At 39.0% G+C, this 19,628-nt stretch overlaps 1 protein-coding gene across 1 annotated transcript in view; it reads right to left on the bottom strand.

Annotated features, from left to right (window-relative positions):
• Positions 1 to 12,841: 12,841 nt before the first annotated feature.
• Positions 12,842 to 19,628, bottom strand: part of FGF9 (fibroblast growth factor 9) — a 32,451-nt gene continuing 25,664 nt past the window's right edge. Inside the window, exon 3 of the mRNA XM_033105094.1 lies at positions 12,842 to 13,675. Within this exon, the coding sequence (XP_032960985.1) occupies positions 13,430 to 13,675 (246 nt within the window). The 3' untranslated portion in view covers positions 12,842 to 13,429. The remainder of the gene's footprint in view (positions 13,676 to 19,628) is intronic.

The raw sequence follows: 19,628 nt of genomic DNA, 5'->3' as shown, positions 1-19,628 counted from the left end.
CCAAGACATGGAAACAACCAAAATGTCCTTTGATAGATGAATGAATAAAGAAGTTGTGGTATATATATAACAATGGAATACTATTTGGCGGTAAGAAAAGATGAAATAAGACCATTTGTGACAACATGGATGGATCTTGAGATTATAATGCTAAGTGAAAAAAGTCAGACAGAAAAAGCAGAGAACCATATGATTTCACTGATATGTGGTATATGAACCAAAAACAAGAGAACAAGACAAACAAATGAGAAACAAAAATTCATAGACACAGACAATAGTTTAGTGGTTACCAGAGGGTAAGGGGGGAGGGGGGTAGTAGATGAGGGTAAAAGGGATCAAATATATGGTGATGGAAGGAGAACTGACTCTGGGTGGTGAACACACAATGTGATATATAGATGATGTAATACAGAATTGTACACCTGAAATCTATGTAACTTTACTAACAACTGTCACCCCAGTAAACCTTAATTAAAAAAAAAAGTTTATGTCCTCACAAAAACCTGCACATGGATATTTATAGCTTTATTCATAATTGCCAAAACTTGGAAGCAACCAACATGTACTTCAGTAGATGATGGATAAACTGTTTGCCATCTAGACAAGGGAGTATAATTCAGCACTAAAAAGAAATGAGCTATCTGCCATGTTATTTTTATTTCAATATCTGATTACCCACTAAGATTATGTAAAAATACCATTGATTTTTAAATATCAGTGCATATTAATTTTACATCATTGCATAGATACTGTACTATACTTTAATGTCTTTTTGTTTACATTGATTCTGACAAGAAATCCACTGTCATCCTTAACTGGCTGCTTTTAAGATTTTCTCTTATCACTGGTTGTCAGCAATATGCTTAGGATGTGCCTTGGTGTAGTTTTGTTTGTTTTGGCGTTTTTGTATCATTTTTCTTATACTTTACGTTCATTGAGCATCTTGAATCTGTGGTTTTAGTTTTTATAAAATTTCAAAATTTTGTAGCCATTATTTATTTAAATACTTTTTGTCTTCTCTCTCTCCTCTCTTTGGGGGACTCCAATCACATTTATGTTAAGTTTCTTGAAGTTTTCCCACAGCTCAATGATGCTATGTTCAATTTTTTTAATTCCCTTTTCTCCCTGTCATCCAATTTAGATAGTTTCTATTGCTAAAATTTTGAGTGCATGCATCTTTCTTTTGTAGTGTCTACACTGCCAGTAATCCCATCCAATGAATTTTTCATCTCACACATTGTACTTTTCACGTCTAGAAGTTAAACTTGAATATTTTCTTGTGTCTTCCATGTCTCAAACATTTTTAAAATGTAGAATTTAGTTATAACTGTTTCCATGTATTTTTTTGTTCATTCTAACATCTTTGTCAGTTCTGGACCAGATTAAATTGAATGATTTGTTTTATTTCTTCTCATGGACTGTATTTTCCTGCTCTTTACATGCCTGGTGATTTTTGACTGGATGTCAAACATTGTGTGTTTTATATTTCTGGGTGCTAGATATTTTTTATTCCCATAAGTATTATTGAGCTTTGTTCGAAGATAAAGTTATGTTTACTTGAAAATACTTGATCCCTTTTTGGTGTTTCTTTTGAAATGTTAGGTAGGACTGGAACAGTGTTTAATCTAAGGCTAATTATTCTCCACAACTGAGGCAAGACCCTTCCACCCAATGAATGCTCTGTGAATTTGGAGGTTTTCTAGCCTGGCTGTTAGGAATAGGCACTATTCCTTGCCCTTTGTGAGCCCCACGTACTGCTACCTCTCATCCTTTAGGGCGTTTCTTTCCCTATCTTCAGGTAGTTCCCTTATCCTCATGTACTAATCAGTGCACAGCCCCTTTCTAGAGAGCAGTAACTAATCAAATATATTCATAAATTGTTCATACATTTGTCACATGCTCCTTAATATAGTTCCTTGAGTGTGCTTAGAACCACTGGGTGTGGTGCCCAAATAAGATAGCCTCATGACAAGCCATCACATGTTGCTGAGATAAAAACAGTCACACAGGAATTTTCAAACTTAACTACTGTCCTGAACTAAAAATACAAACTAATCATTATAAAATATGCCCAAAAGGTATGCTAAATTACATCATATTGATTTCATGCATGTTTTGTGTTTCAGAGACATTTTTCAATTCAAAGTTAAAGCAAGAAGGAGTTCCTCTGGGAACAATTTTAAGCACTCAGTTGAATGAGAACCAAGTGAAAACACTCCATTATTTAAAGTACTGGCTTTAAAGATATGGTACTCTGCTTTAAACCCATAGTAGTCCTCTTCTTCTGAAAGAAGTGATATTTTATACAAAAAAGAAGAAAGGTTTATGACAATTAGTTCATGACGTTTTCACAAGGGGTAGGCATAAGTCAAGTGGGTCAATATATATTTATACTATATGTAAAGACAATTTTAAACAGTTCTATTCCTGCTTTTATAATCCCTGAAATATGGTATATAGCAATAATTGCTTGCTGAATAAATTAATGAGTTTCAATGAAAAGTTCTCTTCACTTGAATTTTGGTCTAAATCATCTACTGGGTATTATACAGGCATGTTGAAAAATCACAGGTTTATCTAAGAATAAAACATACTAGTTGACCAATTTTAAAAGGTTTCTTTTTTTTAAAGTACCAAATGCAACCCATGACTACAAAAAAATAACTTTTATTTATCCAAATTACAATATTTATTATTTTTATTTTATTTTTCCTATAATCTGAGATTCTGCTATTTGTGGGGGGTGGAGGGGACCACATACGCCCAAGTGTCTACAGCAACCAGCAGATTAGGATACAGAACAACCTACTTGGATATTTCAAGACACTGGTGCATTTGGGGATACATTTAGGACCACATGGAACACAGAATGGGCCATGGCTCATAGATATGGGCTAGATGTAACCGGACTATATTTTCAGTCAGGTTAATCCATATACTTCAACAAGAAGCATTGCTAATACAACTCCTCCATTTAATAATCTGTATTTAAAAGAAATAAGCATTTAGCATCTGGAAGCAAATGAAAACTTTGAGACGAGGGTAGTAGAACTTAGCTTTCCTGCATAGGAAACATGCCAGAAGGAAGAAAGAGGAAGCACATATAAAGGCACATTAGAATCACCACAAAAGTTAAAATTGCTTCTTTAAAGCAGATCATCAGAAGAAATGGCCTGATTTCTAATTGTGCACCCACTTACCAAGAGCCATTCATGACTTGAGTGTATCTCTAAGTGGCACTTCAGACTCTGAGTGAATAGAAGCGTCATGAAACTGTTCTGCCCTTCGGTTCTATGCAACCAGGGACAGTCATGATGTATCTTCTGAAGGACGGAGAGCGTCTTTTCTGGCCATGATGCCCTGCTTTGAATCCTGCCCTAATTCAATTAGCCTTTATTTCCTAAGCCAAGCTTAAGATCATAAAACTCTTCTGGGGAAACTCTAAAGACTATCCATCGCATTCTGTGTATCCATCACATGTGCCAAACTTTTTTACTCTTTAATTGTGAGATCAGGGCAGGGAGACCCATGAGTGTGGGAAGTCACGGTACCCCTATAACTGGAAGAGGAAATCAAAGTAAGCCACAAGGAAGTCAGCAACTGACTAATGGCAAATTGGTAACCCTAGTAAAGAAAAACAAAATGAAAAGTTTTACCCTCTAACCAACATGCATACTTTCATCTCTCTGGTATTAAAGTCATGGTTATACATCCATTTATATTTCAATGACGTGGATTCTATGGGGGATGAGGTATTTTCCAAAGCTTCATTAGTTTGTTTAGCATCACTGAGTTCTGATACCCTTAAAAGACATCACAAATCTATAATTGACACATTTTCAGAATTCCATTTCCTCTTCTTTTGGATTTTCCCTAGCAGGGGAGAATGGGGGAGCCTCCATTCTGTTTGTTCATTTCCTACCAAGAAGGAGCTCATCTACTAAATCTGTATCCTCAAATTGGAGAACTCCTTTAAAAATTCTGTCCTATTAAAACAATAGGATTTGAATGGGCTGCATGCAACTGAGTTTTTATGCACCTGTATATGCATGTAAGTTGAGTTGAAGACAGGTGAAGTTCATGGAAAATTGCTAACACTGTCCTAATTGCCTTGTGATGTGGGCACCCCAGTCCCACAGCATTTTAAACAGGTACTGCATGTTTATAAAATCATTCACTAGAATCTAGCCTGGTGTTGAAGTACCAAGATCAGAATGTTGTCTGTTTTTTTCTCTACTATTGTGTTTCCCCAAAAATAAGACTGGGTCTTACACTAATTTTTGCTCCAAAAGACACATTAGGGCTTATGTTCAGGGGATGTCATCCTGAAAAATCATGCTAGAGCTTATTTTCTGGTTAGGTCTTATTTTTGGGAAAACACGGTATATCCTGAGCCCTGCTGCAGGACATGCAGCAGTTGTTCAACACACATTTATAGAAAGAATGAAGTGGGTATGTTAAAAATCCTGTTGCGTTTTCACCTCTTTTATAGTCCTAGGTTTTAATTGCTATTATGTGTGGACTTTGCCTATGACATGAGGTAAATGTGAGGGGAAAAATTAAAGTGAGTAATATTAACAAAAGCAAAGAGAGTCAGCTTCATCTGGATAGAAACCAAGAGTAACAAACAGCATGCTGGGCCTGGCCATGGTCTAAGTCCAGGGCAACAGAGCTGGTCTAACTTGAAGATGGTTCTGATCATCTCATGAATCTCTGTCCCTCCAAGGGGTAGGAAACCCTCCAGGACCAATGCTGGCTAATCAGGCTCAGTCACAGTCATCTAAAAATATCAGGAAAACATACAATGTGCCCCAATTCTCCAAGGACAAAGCACTCTCTTGACACATTTAGAATGCCAGAGACTACAGCTCTCTTCTGAAACTTCTACTCACCTTTCGCATGTCACCTTAGCCATCACAACCTTGGGCCTCATAAGTCTGTATCAGGTGTAACTTATGTCCCACAGCCCCTGGCACCTGCCTAATCGCTGTGTTTATCACACTCTACTAGGATATGTTTGTTTAAACCCTGTGGGTGCCATCAGGACTGTGCGTGTCTCTTTATTGCTGGTGCTAGCTCCACACAATAAAATGAAGGAAGGAGGAATGGAAAAATAGGAAGAGGAGGAGCAAGAGGGCGGGAGGGAGAATTTGGTCAACTACAGAGTAAAGGTATGTGCAGAGTACGGCTTCCTCCTGAACGAACAATTTTAACTCTAATTATCTTCACAGACTAGGGAAAGCCCTCTTTTTATTAGTCAGAAACAGAAATCCCACAAAGCTGTCACTTACCAACCCTGTATATATGCATACACTAGAAGCCAGAGGCAACAGCCAGGTGGAGCTTACAGAATGTTTAGCAACATCCCACGAAATGATTAGGAAAAAAGCCTGCATGAGTGTCTTTAACAGTGGCCATGCACACTGTTAACACTTGTCCTTCCCCTGTGCAATGAGGGCAGAACCACTTGTTCAGTTCTGAACTTTTTCTCCTAAGTCCTTAGTTCCCAGTAGCAAATGTTCCTGGCTAAGTCCACTACCAACAATGGGAATCATAACCAAAACCACAAACATTGTTAGAAGGATGTTCAGAAGGGGGGCAGAGGGGAAAAAAGCAAGAGCCAGTCACAAGCACAGCTTCCCAAGCACTACTGAAATGTCAGTATGCCTACACATTTTTTAATTAAAAGCAAGTTTTAAAAATGTTTTCCCAGATATAAACTGGAATATAGTTGGAGATTTATAAGAATTCTAAGCAAGAATTTTCTCTTTTACTATTATCCAATATAGCAAAAAGGCCTCTCTTTGAAGTTGTCCTGGCCTCCTTGGTGGCTGTCACGATATCCCAGCTTTAGAGCTGGATGTTCATCAACCTGATGACTGTGCTGGTGACGAAGCAAATTAAATTTTTTTCCAAATTAAATTATAAAAGACACAATTTCTTTTTTCAGCACGTTCGTCCCTGGTGAATAAGTGTTACATTAACAATTCTTCTAGATGATGTCTAGAACTAAAGTTTTTGTGGTTATCATTTCACAATATATGTAAGTAAAATCACTATGCTGTACACCTTAAACTTAGACGGGATGCATGCCAATTATGCCTCAATAAAACTGGAAAAACAAATTCTCCTAAAGACCTAAGAGCAGGCCGCCACTCAGGCATACAGCAAATAAAAGGCAGAGGTCACACTGTTAAGCCACTGTTCACACCTTTATAACCAACCTGTGGTGGTTCATTCTACAAACCTAAGTCCCAGAATTTTAGGCTATGTAGTGAAGGAGGTAGGCACAGTTAATCCTTAGAATTCCTCCCCGTTCCACTTTTAACAACAAAATATAGTTTTTAAAATGTGTGATGTCAGGAGGTCCAAGATAGCGGCAGCAGAGGAGACCCCGACCTCGTCCCCGCCGGCGAGCGAGCTCAAATACACACGGATGCGGGTAGCGAGCACTCCTGCCGAGACTACCAAGGCCTGGATGAACAGCTCTGACAACAAAAGACAAAAGAGACTGAACAGAGAAGCTGGGAAGACAGGGAGCTCGGGAACTCTGCAGCCGGAGGGACCGGTGGCGCCGTTGTTACATCCCCTCGCCCTGGCTAGGGCTGCAGGAGCTCTCCCGGGGCTTTGGCCTACCTGCAGGCTCACCGCAGGGCAGCCACAGCCACAGCCACAGCCACAAGGCCTGGAGCCTTTGAGCTTCCAACAAAGGCAGCAGGAGCCTCGGAGTGTCCCCACACCCACCTGGCCTCCTGCTGGAAGCTGCTCCAGCCTGCAGGTAGCGCTCAGACCACGGGAAGTGCCTGCTGGGCTCCAGGCGCCGAAGTGTCCGCTTGCACAGTAAGCACTGGAAGTGCGGTTTCCACCCCAGGCGCAAGAAGTGCCTGGTTGCACACTAAGCACTAGAAGTGCCCGTTTGTGCTCTAAGCTTTGAAGGGCCTGCTCATGTCTGTGGCCCCAGAAATGCTTGCTCTGCTCCAAGTGGTTTTCTCAACCTGCCTAGCACATAGAGCTCACGCAGAGGTCTCTTCTATATAGGCAACTTTCCATACAAAGAGACTATACAGACATGGCTGGGGAGCCGTGGGAGCTCTCTAGGGTTAAAGGGGATGGTGAGCACCACTATTTAAGTCCCCCTCCCCCTCCATAGGGTGGATGGGGGCTCTGTCCAGGTGATCTGGCCTAACTGCAAGATCACCACAGCATGTTCCTGGTCACATCACCTGAGTCCATTTCAGCCCAAACAAAGGGAGCAGGCAGATCAACAGGGCCTTACGACATACACCTGGCCTCCCTACCTGGAGCTGCTCCCATTCCATGGGGAATCCCCAGACACCCTCTTAGCTCCTACCAGCCTGCCAAATCCTACTATACACACAGTCTACACGGGGTCCACTTCTACATAAGGCCACTTTCCCAAGACTGAAAGAGATAGCTATTTTGTCTAAATCATATAAACACACATAGAAAGTTAAACAGAATGAAAAGACAAAATAATATCTTTCAAATGACGAAAAAAGAAAAATCCCCAGGAAAAAAAACCCTAAGGAAACAGAAAAAACTCATTTGATAAACAATTCAAAGAAATGGTCATAAGGATGCTCACCAAATTTGAGAATGACATAGAGGAACTTAGGAGAACTTCAGTAAAGAGTTGGAAAATGTGAGAAAAAAATCAAGCAGACTTGAAGAATACAATACCTGAAATGAAAAACATCTTAGAAGGAATCAACAGCACATTAGGGAACACAGAAAAATGAGTCAGCAACCTGGAAGACAGACAAGTGGAAATCAACCAATCAGGACATCAGAAAGAAAAAATGATTTTAAAAAATGAGGACAGTTTAAGGGACCTCTGGGATAACATCAAGCACTCAAACATGCACATAGGGATCCCAAAAGGAGAAGAAAGAGTGAAAGGAACAGAAATGGTATTTAAAGAAATAATGGCTAAAAACATAGTCCTAACTCGGGAAACAGACATCCAGGTCCAGGAAGCAGAGAGAGTTCCAAACAAAATGAACCCAAAGAGGCCCACATTGAGACATACTGTATTAAAATGGCAAAAGTTAAAGACAAAGAGACAATCTTGAAGGCGGCAAGAGGAAAACAACAAGTTATGCACAAAGGAAACCCCATAGGCTATCAGCTGAGTTCTCAGCAGCAGCTTTACAGGCCAGAAGGGAGGGGCGGACATCTTTATAGTGCTAAAAGAAAGGAACCTACAACTGAGAATGATAACCAAAAGGTTATCATTCAGAATTGAAAGAAAGTTTGTGGGACAGCAAAAAGGACAGGAATTCATCACCATTAAAGCAGCTTTACAAGAAATATTAAAGGGTCTTTTTTATGTAGAAAATGGAAGGCCATAACCAGAAATAAGAAAATAGGGTGGCCGGATGGGTCAGTTGGTTAGAGCGTGAGCTCTGAAGGTTAAAAGAAAAAAAGTATAAAACTCAACTCAAACTACAATAAGTAGCTAGGAGGTACACCACGCAAAAAGATCTAAAATATGATGACAGTAATATAAAGCATGGAGTCCTTATAGAATATATTTGAACTTAAACAGCTATCAGCTTAAAATAGACTTCTAAGAATGATATACCTAAATATCAGGATAACCACAAACCAAAAATCTACGAAAGATATACAAAAAGCAAAGAGAAAGGAACTTACACAAAACACTAAAGAAAAACAGCAAACCACAAGGGAAAGATCAAGAGAAGACAGCTATAAAAACAAGAGTGGACAACTATAGTTGTCCTAAGAGAGGACAACTATAAAAACAACCTAAAAACAATTAACAAAATGGCAATAAGTACATACTTATCCATAATTACTTTAAATAGATTAAATGCTACTATCAAAAGTCATACTTGCAAATGATACACTCAATAAGGGTTAATTTCCAAAATATATGAAGAACTCAAACAAGTTAACACCAAAAGCAAACATAAAACATCCAATTAAAAAATGGACAGAGGACCTGAATAGGCATTTCTCCATAGAGGACATACAGATGACCAATAGACATATGAAAAGATGTTCAACATCACTAATCATTGGGGAAATGCAAATTAAAACCCAATTAGATATCACCTCACATCTGTCAGAATGGCTATCATCAATAAATCAACAAACAACAGGTATTGGCAGGATGTGGGGAAAAAAGGAGAGCCTTGTGCACTATTGGTGGGATTGCAAACTGGTGCAGCCACTATGGAAAACAGTATGGAGTTTCCCCACAAATTAAAAATAGAACTACCATATGACCTAGCAATTCCACTTCTGGGTATTTATTTGAAGAAATGCAAAACACTAATCCAGAAAGATATATGCACCCCTATGTTCACTGCAGCATTATTTACTACGGCCAAGATATTGAAACAATCTAAATGTCCACTGACAGCTGAATGGATAAAGAAGATGTGGTACATATATACAATGGAATATTACTCAGCCATAAAAAGGAATGAAATCTTACATTAGCAACAACATGGATGGACCTAGAGGGTACTATGCTAAGTGAAATGTCAGACAGAGAAAGACAAATACCATGTGATCTCACTTATATGTGGAATCTAAAAAAATAAATAAATGAATGAACAGAAACAGACTCATAAATGGGAATAAAAATAATAAAATAAAATAAAGTTAATCTAGACGATGTATGTCCTAAATTGTCTAGGAGTGTTTTGAGGCCCAAGGGATATGTTTTTTAAAATTTCATGGTAATGCCAAGATAATATGTTCTAACACCATAGTTTGTTCTCAGAAACTTGACCCAAACTCAAAATAATTGAGGTGGCAAAAAATTTTTTTAAATAAATTGTGCAATGTCTGTGGACACACATGGGTATTACATAATGTAGATAACATATATACACACACATACCCTTGAGAGGGGCTTGGTGGCCAACACATCTTTTGAATCTATCTGGCGTATTTCCCCCACCCCACCATTTCATTGCTCTATCGTGCAAGTGACCGCAAACAGTGGATCTAAATTTGGCGCATTTCAAGGTCAAATAATGCAGCAAACAGAATTTGACCTCAAACAATATGGCTTTGTCCATTCACCCATCCATGTAGACGTGCACACACACTGCATTTTGCTTGCTGCGTGTCCACAGACCTCCATCCCAGGTTACCCACTTCTCCAAGTAATGCTTCCAGAAAAAAAAGACATCTGGATCTGTTTGTTCCTCTCCTTCCATCCTCTACCCCCACCCCTCAATATACACACAACAGCTGTAAGAACAAGAGCATGTTTTTAAAATTCCATTGGTTCATGTAGGCACATATTTTGAAGCAACTCCAAAATGGACGTCAAGTAAAAAATACCAGTTTTCAAAAGTCTGTAATTATATATTTACACAAATTACATAATCCTGTATGTATTTACATACAATCACAGATTATCAAGGAAATCACACAAAGTCGTAGTGTTAATGAGATGAAATAGAATGAAAATACCATAAACTGAAGCCATTCGTTTATCTACACAAGACCTGGCAGGGAGAGGTCCCCCAACTCTGACCTGGCATGTCCTTCCACACTGCCTGGGATATGCACATGACAGATGGGGGGTGGTTCAGTCATGCCTGCTTAGTCTCTGACCAAGGTGCACGTGTTGCCACCAAAAACATAGTGATTGGACTGCCTGAGCATCTGCTCACGAAAACTGGGACCACCCCATCCACAGTAGATCAGGGCTGCCATCCAAAGGGCTCTGGGTCTCTTAGGACAAGAACCCATGCAAAGCCACAAGCTGGGGGTAACTCGCTGTACTGCCCAGCAGGACAGTGCCCACCCAAACTTTGAGCCACCTACTCTCCCAGAACATTTATGTACATAAATTGCATAAGTCAAAATTTATTTATTTACAGACCATTAGTTTATTGTATCAATTGCCAAACGCATGTGACATTTTCTTTTAAAAAAAAAAGTTACCAAAACAAAATAACTCCAAAAGTAGACATTAAAGTAGCATTTTCTAGGAATGCATGGACATTTTAGTCTTTTTCATAAATTGTTTTCTTTCTTTTAGGCTGATTAGCACCTCATGCTACTTTAAGATTACTTTTGGCTGTCTCCTAAATTCAATTTTTCAGTGCTAAATATTGACAGTACCTATGACAGCCTAGAAATTTGATTCTTTCCTGTGGTCAGATGTTTACTGTTTTTCAGCCAAAAATATTAAATGCCTTTTGGGAAAACTAAAGCCTGAATATGTGCACATTTTAGCAGCAGCAAAGGGTTAAATAATAAATAAGATTACTACATCTTGGAATTAAATGCAGTTTCTGTTTAGAAAGTGGGAAAAAAAAGAAAAGAAAAAGAAAATAAATGAAGAGAACATTCTGACCTTTATCATAAATCAACTATTTTACATTACTTCAGTCCCCTCCCCCCAAATTAGTTCTTAATTCCAAATGTTAGACTTAGTTTTCCCTTAATGTACATCGCAGGAGGGCTCTGCTGGGTACTCCGACTTGGACCTCAGAAGGGCCACATGTGCTCATGGCAGTAAGTCATGGGCTTCTACTCCAAAACAACCTTAACTCACCAGTGACATACCTTTATTTTTTCATAGAGAATGTGCATCAGAGCAAAACAAAGTTGGAATATTAAATTTTAAAATTAGCTACATAAATCCCAACACATTTTTTAACTGTCACTTTCAATTTCCCAACATAACTGGCTAGAAACTGTTCTATGTGGTATGAGAATTTGTTATAAATTCCTTCTTCTTAAATATTGCTTTACGAATTTGGCTCTTTTCTCCTTAGTATATAATAAGAAATAGTCTCCCTTGCCCAAGGGCAAGTTGCAAAATTATTGCTACTAAAGAAATATGTATTCTTATGCTTTTCAGCATAAAATGTTATAAAAGCCTTGTAAAAGATATTCTATATAGTAACCTCCCCTCTAAAAAAAACTGAGCTCTTGTGAACTTTTTTAAAAACAAAACACAAGTCAACAAGTATAATACTTTCCCCCTCATTGTCATTATTTGATGATTTATTAGTTTCATTTGTGAGTTTTACTTGGGTGCTATTACCACGCATTATGACAGTTCATACCAAAAACAATTTTCTATAAAAGATGTTACAATGACCCCTACGGTACTTGCATAATTTCATATTTGATAACCAAATGCACAAATAAAAAGTTTACAAGAATGATCCTACTAATCTGATTCTTGTCTCTTAAAAAAACAATCTGCTATGTAAGCTTTTTTTCTTTTTCCTTTTTGAGAATTCTAAATCAGTACAATGTTTGATGTTCGTCCTGTTGTTCTGGCGAGCAACTAAAATAAAAGCATGGCTACTGCTTGGCTTTGGTATATTTTGCGATAGATTTAAAGTAGGATATACACCAACGCTTACGTTTTCCAACTATGAAGTTACAATGATGGCGTAAGTCACTTAAGAGAGAGGAAATAGTACAGACACAGAATAAAAGTTTGAGACCCGGTTTGTCTTTAATCCTCTGGGATAAGCTATGAAACAAGCAGTCTGAAGAGTGAATACTCGGTGTCATGAATGATGTGCATAAGTTTACAATAATATGGGCACAAGAAAGATTGTCGCCTTCTGCACGTTAGAGGGTCATTAGAATTTCTCATGTCCATGCAAAGTTATATTTACTTGCATGAATTTACCACAGGTTGGTAGCAGACTTTGCCATTTAATGCTTACAGAGCCTAAAGCTTCCAAAATGCCTATCTGGCCTGTACATATTTCATTAAAAATAAACTCTATATAATAAATAAATATATAAAATAAATAAAATGTTGCCTTTGGAATTTCTATAAATAAATTTAACTTTTTTTTCCTTTTTTTCGTTTTTTCTTTTCTTTTTTTTTTTTTTTTTTTTTACACTAAGAGGTCTTTGCTTTAAATTCACTGGGATGGCACCAGTGAGAATTAACTGAAAATGTCTCTTAAGTGAGACTGCACCCTCCATGCCTTTGAAAATGCAGCGTACCCTTGCCGGGCACCAGCCAAGGTCCTGATGAGTCAAAGTGTGGCAGCTGTGCTGACATAGGGTGAAGGACAACTGATCGGACATGTGAAAGCGTGTCTATTCCCCAGCATGCATCAGGCCGTCGTCCTCTCTGTGTCCTCCTCTCTTCAATTTCCCTGCGGCTCATCCACTCACACACTCACACCCCCGCTCTCAGTCTCCTCTTCTCACAATAAATCAAGCCAATGAGTACAGGCCAGCCTCCCAAAGGGCAGGCCCATAAGTGCAGAATAAAATCAGCGTGTTCCCATCCAAGCCTCCATCCTACGTTATGCATGCGACAAAGTTTGGCAACAGTGGAGCTGATGTGATGACACAGCTAATCAATAAGAACCCACCGCATGGAACCTTTATAGTGGTTACTTTTTTAAGGGCTCAAGTGAAGAAATTGTCTTTGTCAACTTTGGCTTAGAATATCCTTATATAGTTCAGGTACTTTGTCAGGGTCCACTGGTCTAGGTAAAAAATGTGTGAATTTCTGGTGCCGTTTAGTCCTCGTTCCTTCTCTTGGGGTCCCGTCTTTATTTAACGCAACATAGTATCGCCTTCCAGTGTCCACGTGTTTATACAGATTTGAAGAGTAGGTATTATACCAGTTTTCTTCAAACTGTTCTCTGAATACACACTCTTGAGTTAGTTTTTCCTGTTAAAAAAAAAAAAGAAGCAAATAAATATTTTACAAAATTAGCTATTTTTTGTATTTGAAGCAATACTCAATTGCTACACTGGCAATAAAATAGATTTTAACCCGTTTTAACACATTTTGCAAACACTGCTTAACTCTGTAATTTTTTTTTCAGTACCTAATATTTATTTAGCATTTTGCAGCTTACTAAATGCCATCACAGATATTAATTTATTTTATTTTATTTTTATATTAGTTTCAGGTGTACAAAACAACATAATTATTAGACATTTACACCCCTCACAAAGTGATAACTGTCCCCCCCAAGCCTACTACCCCTCTGACACTGTACATAGCTATTACAATTTCATAGATTGTATAGATGCCTGAACACTGCGCTGTACACCTGAAGCTAATGTAGAATAATATTGAATCTCAACTATTTTATATATATATATATACACAAATATATATACACATATATAGATGTGTATATATATATATTAATATAAAAATAAAATTAAAAAAATTAGTATCTGTGATGGCATTTAGTAAGCTTCAAAATGCTAAGTATATATACATGTCATGGGATGTAAAGTACCGTATTTCCCCAAAAATAAGACCTAGCCAATCAGCTCTAATGCGTCTTTAGGAGCAAAATTAATATAAGACCTTGTCTTATATTATATTATGTTATGTTATATTATATTATACCTGGTCTTATAGTAAAATAAGATAGGGTATTATATTATATTATACCCAGTCTTATATTATATTAAAATAAGACCAGGTCTTACATTAATTTTTGCTCCAGAAGACACATTAGAGCTGATTGTCCGGCTAGGTCTTATTTTCGGGGAAACATGGTACAGCATAGTGAATAATGCAGTTAACTCTATAAATGTAACACATTCTAATTTTTTGTTCAGAATGACTAAAGCACAAAAGATTCCAAATGTTTTCGTGTTAGACTTTTCTGCAGGCCAATAATCAGAATGAGTGAAACTGGCAAAGGACACCTAACTGGGTGAGTTGTCCTCATATTTACCCTAACACTTAGGATGGTGACCATCCTGGCGGGGGGAGCCCTGGCTGAAGCCAAGGTTCAGATAACTACTTCACTTTTTATATATTTTTCATAAAGTACTTACTATATAGACCAGCATCGGCAACATAATAAGTGATTGTCAGGCGTCCTCTGCCCTTTGAGCAATGGCATTAGCATCCTACTCTACAGGCAGGGTTTTTGAACGTCAGTGTACACAAGCATCACCTCCGATGCTTCCTTTAAATGCAGACTTCCAATCCCCAATCCTTTAAAATTCTGATCCAAAAAGTCTAAAAATATGTATTTGTAACAGGCCTTTGGGGGAATTCTGCTGCAGGTCATCTCGGTCCACATTTTAGGACATAATGCCTTCTGTCGTGACTGAGTGAGTCTCCCTGAGCACAGAGAAGTAAAAACAAATATTCTAGCCCTCCCATTTCCCTGAACATCAATGGAAGGGCTCCCCCGACCCCCGCCTGCCCCGCAACTTAACAAGCCACATTCTCAGGCACACACATACCTAAAGAAAAGCTGAAGTCATTCCTACATTCCCAAAGCAAAGAGGTTCCACACTGTCATAAATGTGGTGCTTCTCCCCGCCCTGAGTCCCACGCGGCCCCACTGCCTGGGGCTGCTGGTCCCTGAGAGGAGGCAACAGACTGACTGGCTTCTTCTGCGTGCTTCTCACCACTCCACTGCCGCTTCCTAGGTGGGACTTTTAAAAAATAAACCCTAAAATAACTTTCCCCCCTGCTCATGCCCACCTGGCACCTTACATAAATAAGAAAACAGAGTAACAAACATATGTCCACACACAGTGAAAACACAGAACAGATCAGGGCATTTGACGTGCTTCCATTTCTGTCATTCAGGCCCAGAGGACAGATAGCAAACTATACGCTGCCAAAACACAGCCGTCCGTTTTACATGCACACACCTGAGGACTCAACTTAGGACACTGAGTTCACAAACACCAGTTAGCAGAATCCATCCTCTCCAACTGCAGGAGAGCAAAGGAGGAGAGAAAGGGGGAGCGTTGGGCGAAATCTATCGCCCAACGTAAGACCAGCTTCTCCCCATCTCTTGTTTCATTAACTGAAGGCTTCCAACCCACTCCAGAGATCACAAGGGCCTGCATTTCCGGACAGCTGCCCGCCCAGGTGATCAGAAAGCACTGAGTGGCTTTGTAACAAAACATTATCTCATTAGACAACTTTTTACTAAGGGAGTAGAAATGGAAAAACAAAAATTAAAAACAATGCATCTGACAAGGACTGAAATGACAGGCAGCCCGGACTGCTGAGGCTGGGCGTATGGGGCCAAGAGAAGTTGTCCGTGCTGCCCTCCATGGCACAACTCCATGTGGGGTGCCAGCAGAAGCGTCCCCCAGCAGGAGGGGTGCCCAGTGGAGAGGCTCCCTTCACCTCTGCTACACGTGAACCCAGAGGCGCCCTCTTCCGAGCCGCCGCCTTTGCGTCCTCTGAGCGGGGGAGATTCTCCTGACGGTGACTCCCTTTCACCTCTGTTAAAACTGGCGAAATAAAATGGTGTGTTAAAGATACTAATGGCTGTTTGGTCTTTACATCCATATGTAGAATAAATATTGTCCTCACAGGCAACATTATTCTTGGCTAAAAATGGCTGGTTTGCGGTGATCAAGTAAATTTTCTAAACAAATGTTGTTCACTGTTTTCTTAACTTAATGAAATGGACCGAAGTACGGGGTTGTATACTGAACCTTTAGTTCTACAAAGGACATGAAAAATGAATTCGAATTGAGCTTTCTTTTCTCAGCAGGAAATAGTATAAGCTGACTCTTCCCTTGAAAAACAGCCTGCTTCCTCCTCCTGTTGGAACATGAGTTGTACATAAGCTTGTATTTGGTTTGTATACATGTCACACCTAGAGGACAGTGGCCTGTCTTGGATTCAAGACACACACAGGTGACCACAGCAGGAGACGGCTGCTATGTACAGTGGTGAGGACTGGGTCTCTGGAAACCGAGGCCCACACGAACCCCAGTGTGGCCCCTCGCTGGCCATGGGTATCCCAAGGCTTATTAACGTCCCCATCCATAGAGCAGATGAGAAAGAAGCATCTGGAGACAAACATGCACGCAGAACACCACCGGGCGTCCCAGGATGCTCTAGACAGCTTGTATACAGCACAGCCTATCAGGATTGGACAGGCCCTTAGAAAACAGCCAGTGCAACTTTGCCTGTCAAAAACGTGGGACAGGGAGACCCAGGTTGGAAATGATTTGCCCCCCACCACCACTACCCATCTAGGTCACAGGAACTCATATGGTAATGAAGTCACTAGAAGTTTCTGGGGCCCCTACTGAGACACACTGAGACGCTAGCCCTTCCCTTTTTCTTCACTAAGCAACATGATGCCTCCAAACTCACTGGGTCTTCTGTCCCTGGAGACTTCTGACACTGCTTCCCGAAAGCTTGGCACTGGGGGGCTGCGCAGGAGACAGGTTGGGGCGCAGCACCCCTCACCTAACACTCACTCATGCTTCCTTCCTTCTTTGCCTCAAAAGGTAGACTTTTAAAACACCATTTTGCAAGAGCAATGTGTGGAGATGGAAAAAAAACAGATAATGAACAAAATCCTACAGTGGTAGGTATATTGCAATCTAACAATGAAACACATTCATTTTCAGTATTTAAGAAAGATTCTCATTTTATATGTTTTAGGGGTTTTTTTCAGTATATTAAAAAAAAACTTTTTAAAAAAAAGTTGAACAAGCTAAGAAATTGAACTAGTCTTTTCACTGCTCAGTAAACACTATTTCCCCTAGCAGGCTATTTTATCATCGTTTACACACATATAACTTTCTAGGCAACCCAAAAAATAAAGTGAATTATTTCATATAAAACAGTATAATCTAATGTTGGCATTTTTGTGATTGTTAAGAGGTCAACTGCCTCATACATGGGAGGGTTGTAACTTCAGTTAACAAATTAAATGAGATTGCTACAGACATTACATTGCAAAACAACTGGGATCGTTCAGCTCCTGTAATTATTACACAATGGGTATAAGGCCACTCAGATAAGCTTATATACCTTAAAAATGTTAACAATCATTAAAAATTAAAGACCCTGTTACTTTTCTATACCAGGTATATGCTTTTAAATAATTTCTTCTTATTTGGGATATGTTAATATGTGGTTTTTGTTTTACACAGATCGATAAAGTACAAGATTTACAAAGTAAATAATCTCTTTAATCATGCTGTGGTACCTAGTGTTGAAATTTTTAGATGAGGTGGATTTATTTATGGTATGTATGTGTACTCCAAAGTGATTTTTCTAAATTAAAAATAAATTAAAGCAAATTGGGACCACAGAAAATATATTAACCTTTAATTCTTACATATATGCAGAGGAGAAAAAACAGTTTCTGCCTTCACATGAACTATATACACTTTAGAATTGTAGAACTCAGATGTTTTAAAACTCACCACACGTTTCCAATGCAGACAGTTTATAGAGTATTCCACTATAAAGTGATCAATTCGTGTTTTATTGTATTTCCACGTTTTAATTTTTGTTTTAGATTATTTAACTATAGCTGTTTATAGCATACCTATCTTTGAACTGTTGGAGTATACCACTAGGCTTGGGTGGAGAATGTGGATTTAATTCAAAAGTCTACTAAAGCCTATGGTTTGGAACAAAATCTGGCGAACGTTAGCAACTATGGAAACCCCTTTTCACTTTATATCATCAAACTCTGAGCAGTGGGAAAAAATTGAAATTAAAACTTCAAAACTGTTACCAATCCTATTAAAAGTAAAGTATGAGATAATAATGTGAAAATTATAGTACACCCCAGAGCATGTTTAGAAATGTTGTAAGACTCACACGGACACTAATTTAAAATATTAGCTAATTGGAAAATGTGTAATCCACATGAGCTCAATTCAATATGCCCAATTCATATCGATAACTATTTAAAAACTGAAATCAGAATTCTTCAAAATTCGAGACTCAGTGGTACTCATTGAAAGCGTATAAACTTATATCATGTTGCTATTTTCAAACATGATTTCCATATTTGCTCATATATGCAAATACATAGCTTTAACCATATTGAAACGGTCGCACTGACTTCAACTCAAGGGCTTGCTTCAGCTGTTTCAGGAACTACCACGACACATCAGCCCGAGTCAGAGCTGCACAGAACCTGACAGGACTGCAGAGTTCCGAACGCATTGTAAGTTAATGATTTGATGTCATCAGTCGTTCTCACATCCACCGCTTATTACAGTCATGGCGTTTAAACCTCCCTTAACCACAATTATTCGAACATGTGTTCTCTTCCTCATTAATAATCTAGCAGTAAAGTCTTAATGGGAGTTGTTGCAAGGATCAGGGTGATTAAATATAATGACTAAAGGGCCATTAATAAGAAGCCAGAGCTTTTAACTCTTCTCTCCTGGGAGAAGTCCCCAAGTAGATAGAAAGCAACACACACGCAGAGCACAGGCGGGCGGCACTATTTCCTGTTTTATTAGAAGCTCCAGTTCAGATCCAAACCGCCTTGTGCCCTAAGTTCAGCTCACCTTCAGCCCCACCTCTCAAAACCACTTTACAACTCCCACTATCCCAGATGGGCCCACTAAGGATTGTCACCAGAACTGTGGGGACAACTCAGTCAGTTGTGTCTGACCAAGGAAAACAAAGTGAAGCAAGTAGGCAGAAAAATTTTCTTTTTGTTACATCAAAAAATATAGAAAATTAAGAATTACTATTGTCTCCGCTCCTCCTCCACCAAAGCAAACAACTAACCAAGCAAATAACAACAACAACAGAAACAAAACAAAATAAAACAAAACAGAAAACACCTTCCCTACAGAAGCTGCTCACTTAGGTACAGAAGCTGCTAAATGGGGACTCAAGGTCAGGGCCC

The sequence above is a fragment of the Rhinolophus ferrumequinum genome, chromosome 4 (genome assembly GCF_004115265.2).
Source record: "Rhinolophus ferrumequinum isolate MPI-CBG mRhiFer1 chromosome 4, mRhiFer1_v1.p, whole genome shotgun sequence".
Taxonomy (NCBI): Eukaryota; Metazoa; Chordata; class Mammalia; order Chiroptera; family Rhinolophidae; genus Rhinolophus; species Rhinolophus ferrumequinum.
This window is presented reverse-complemented; position numbering and strand designations above follow the sequence as displayed.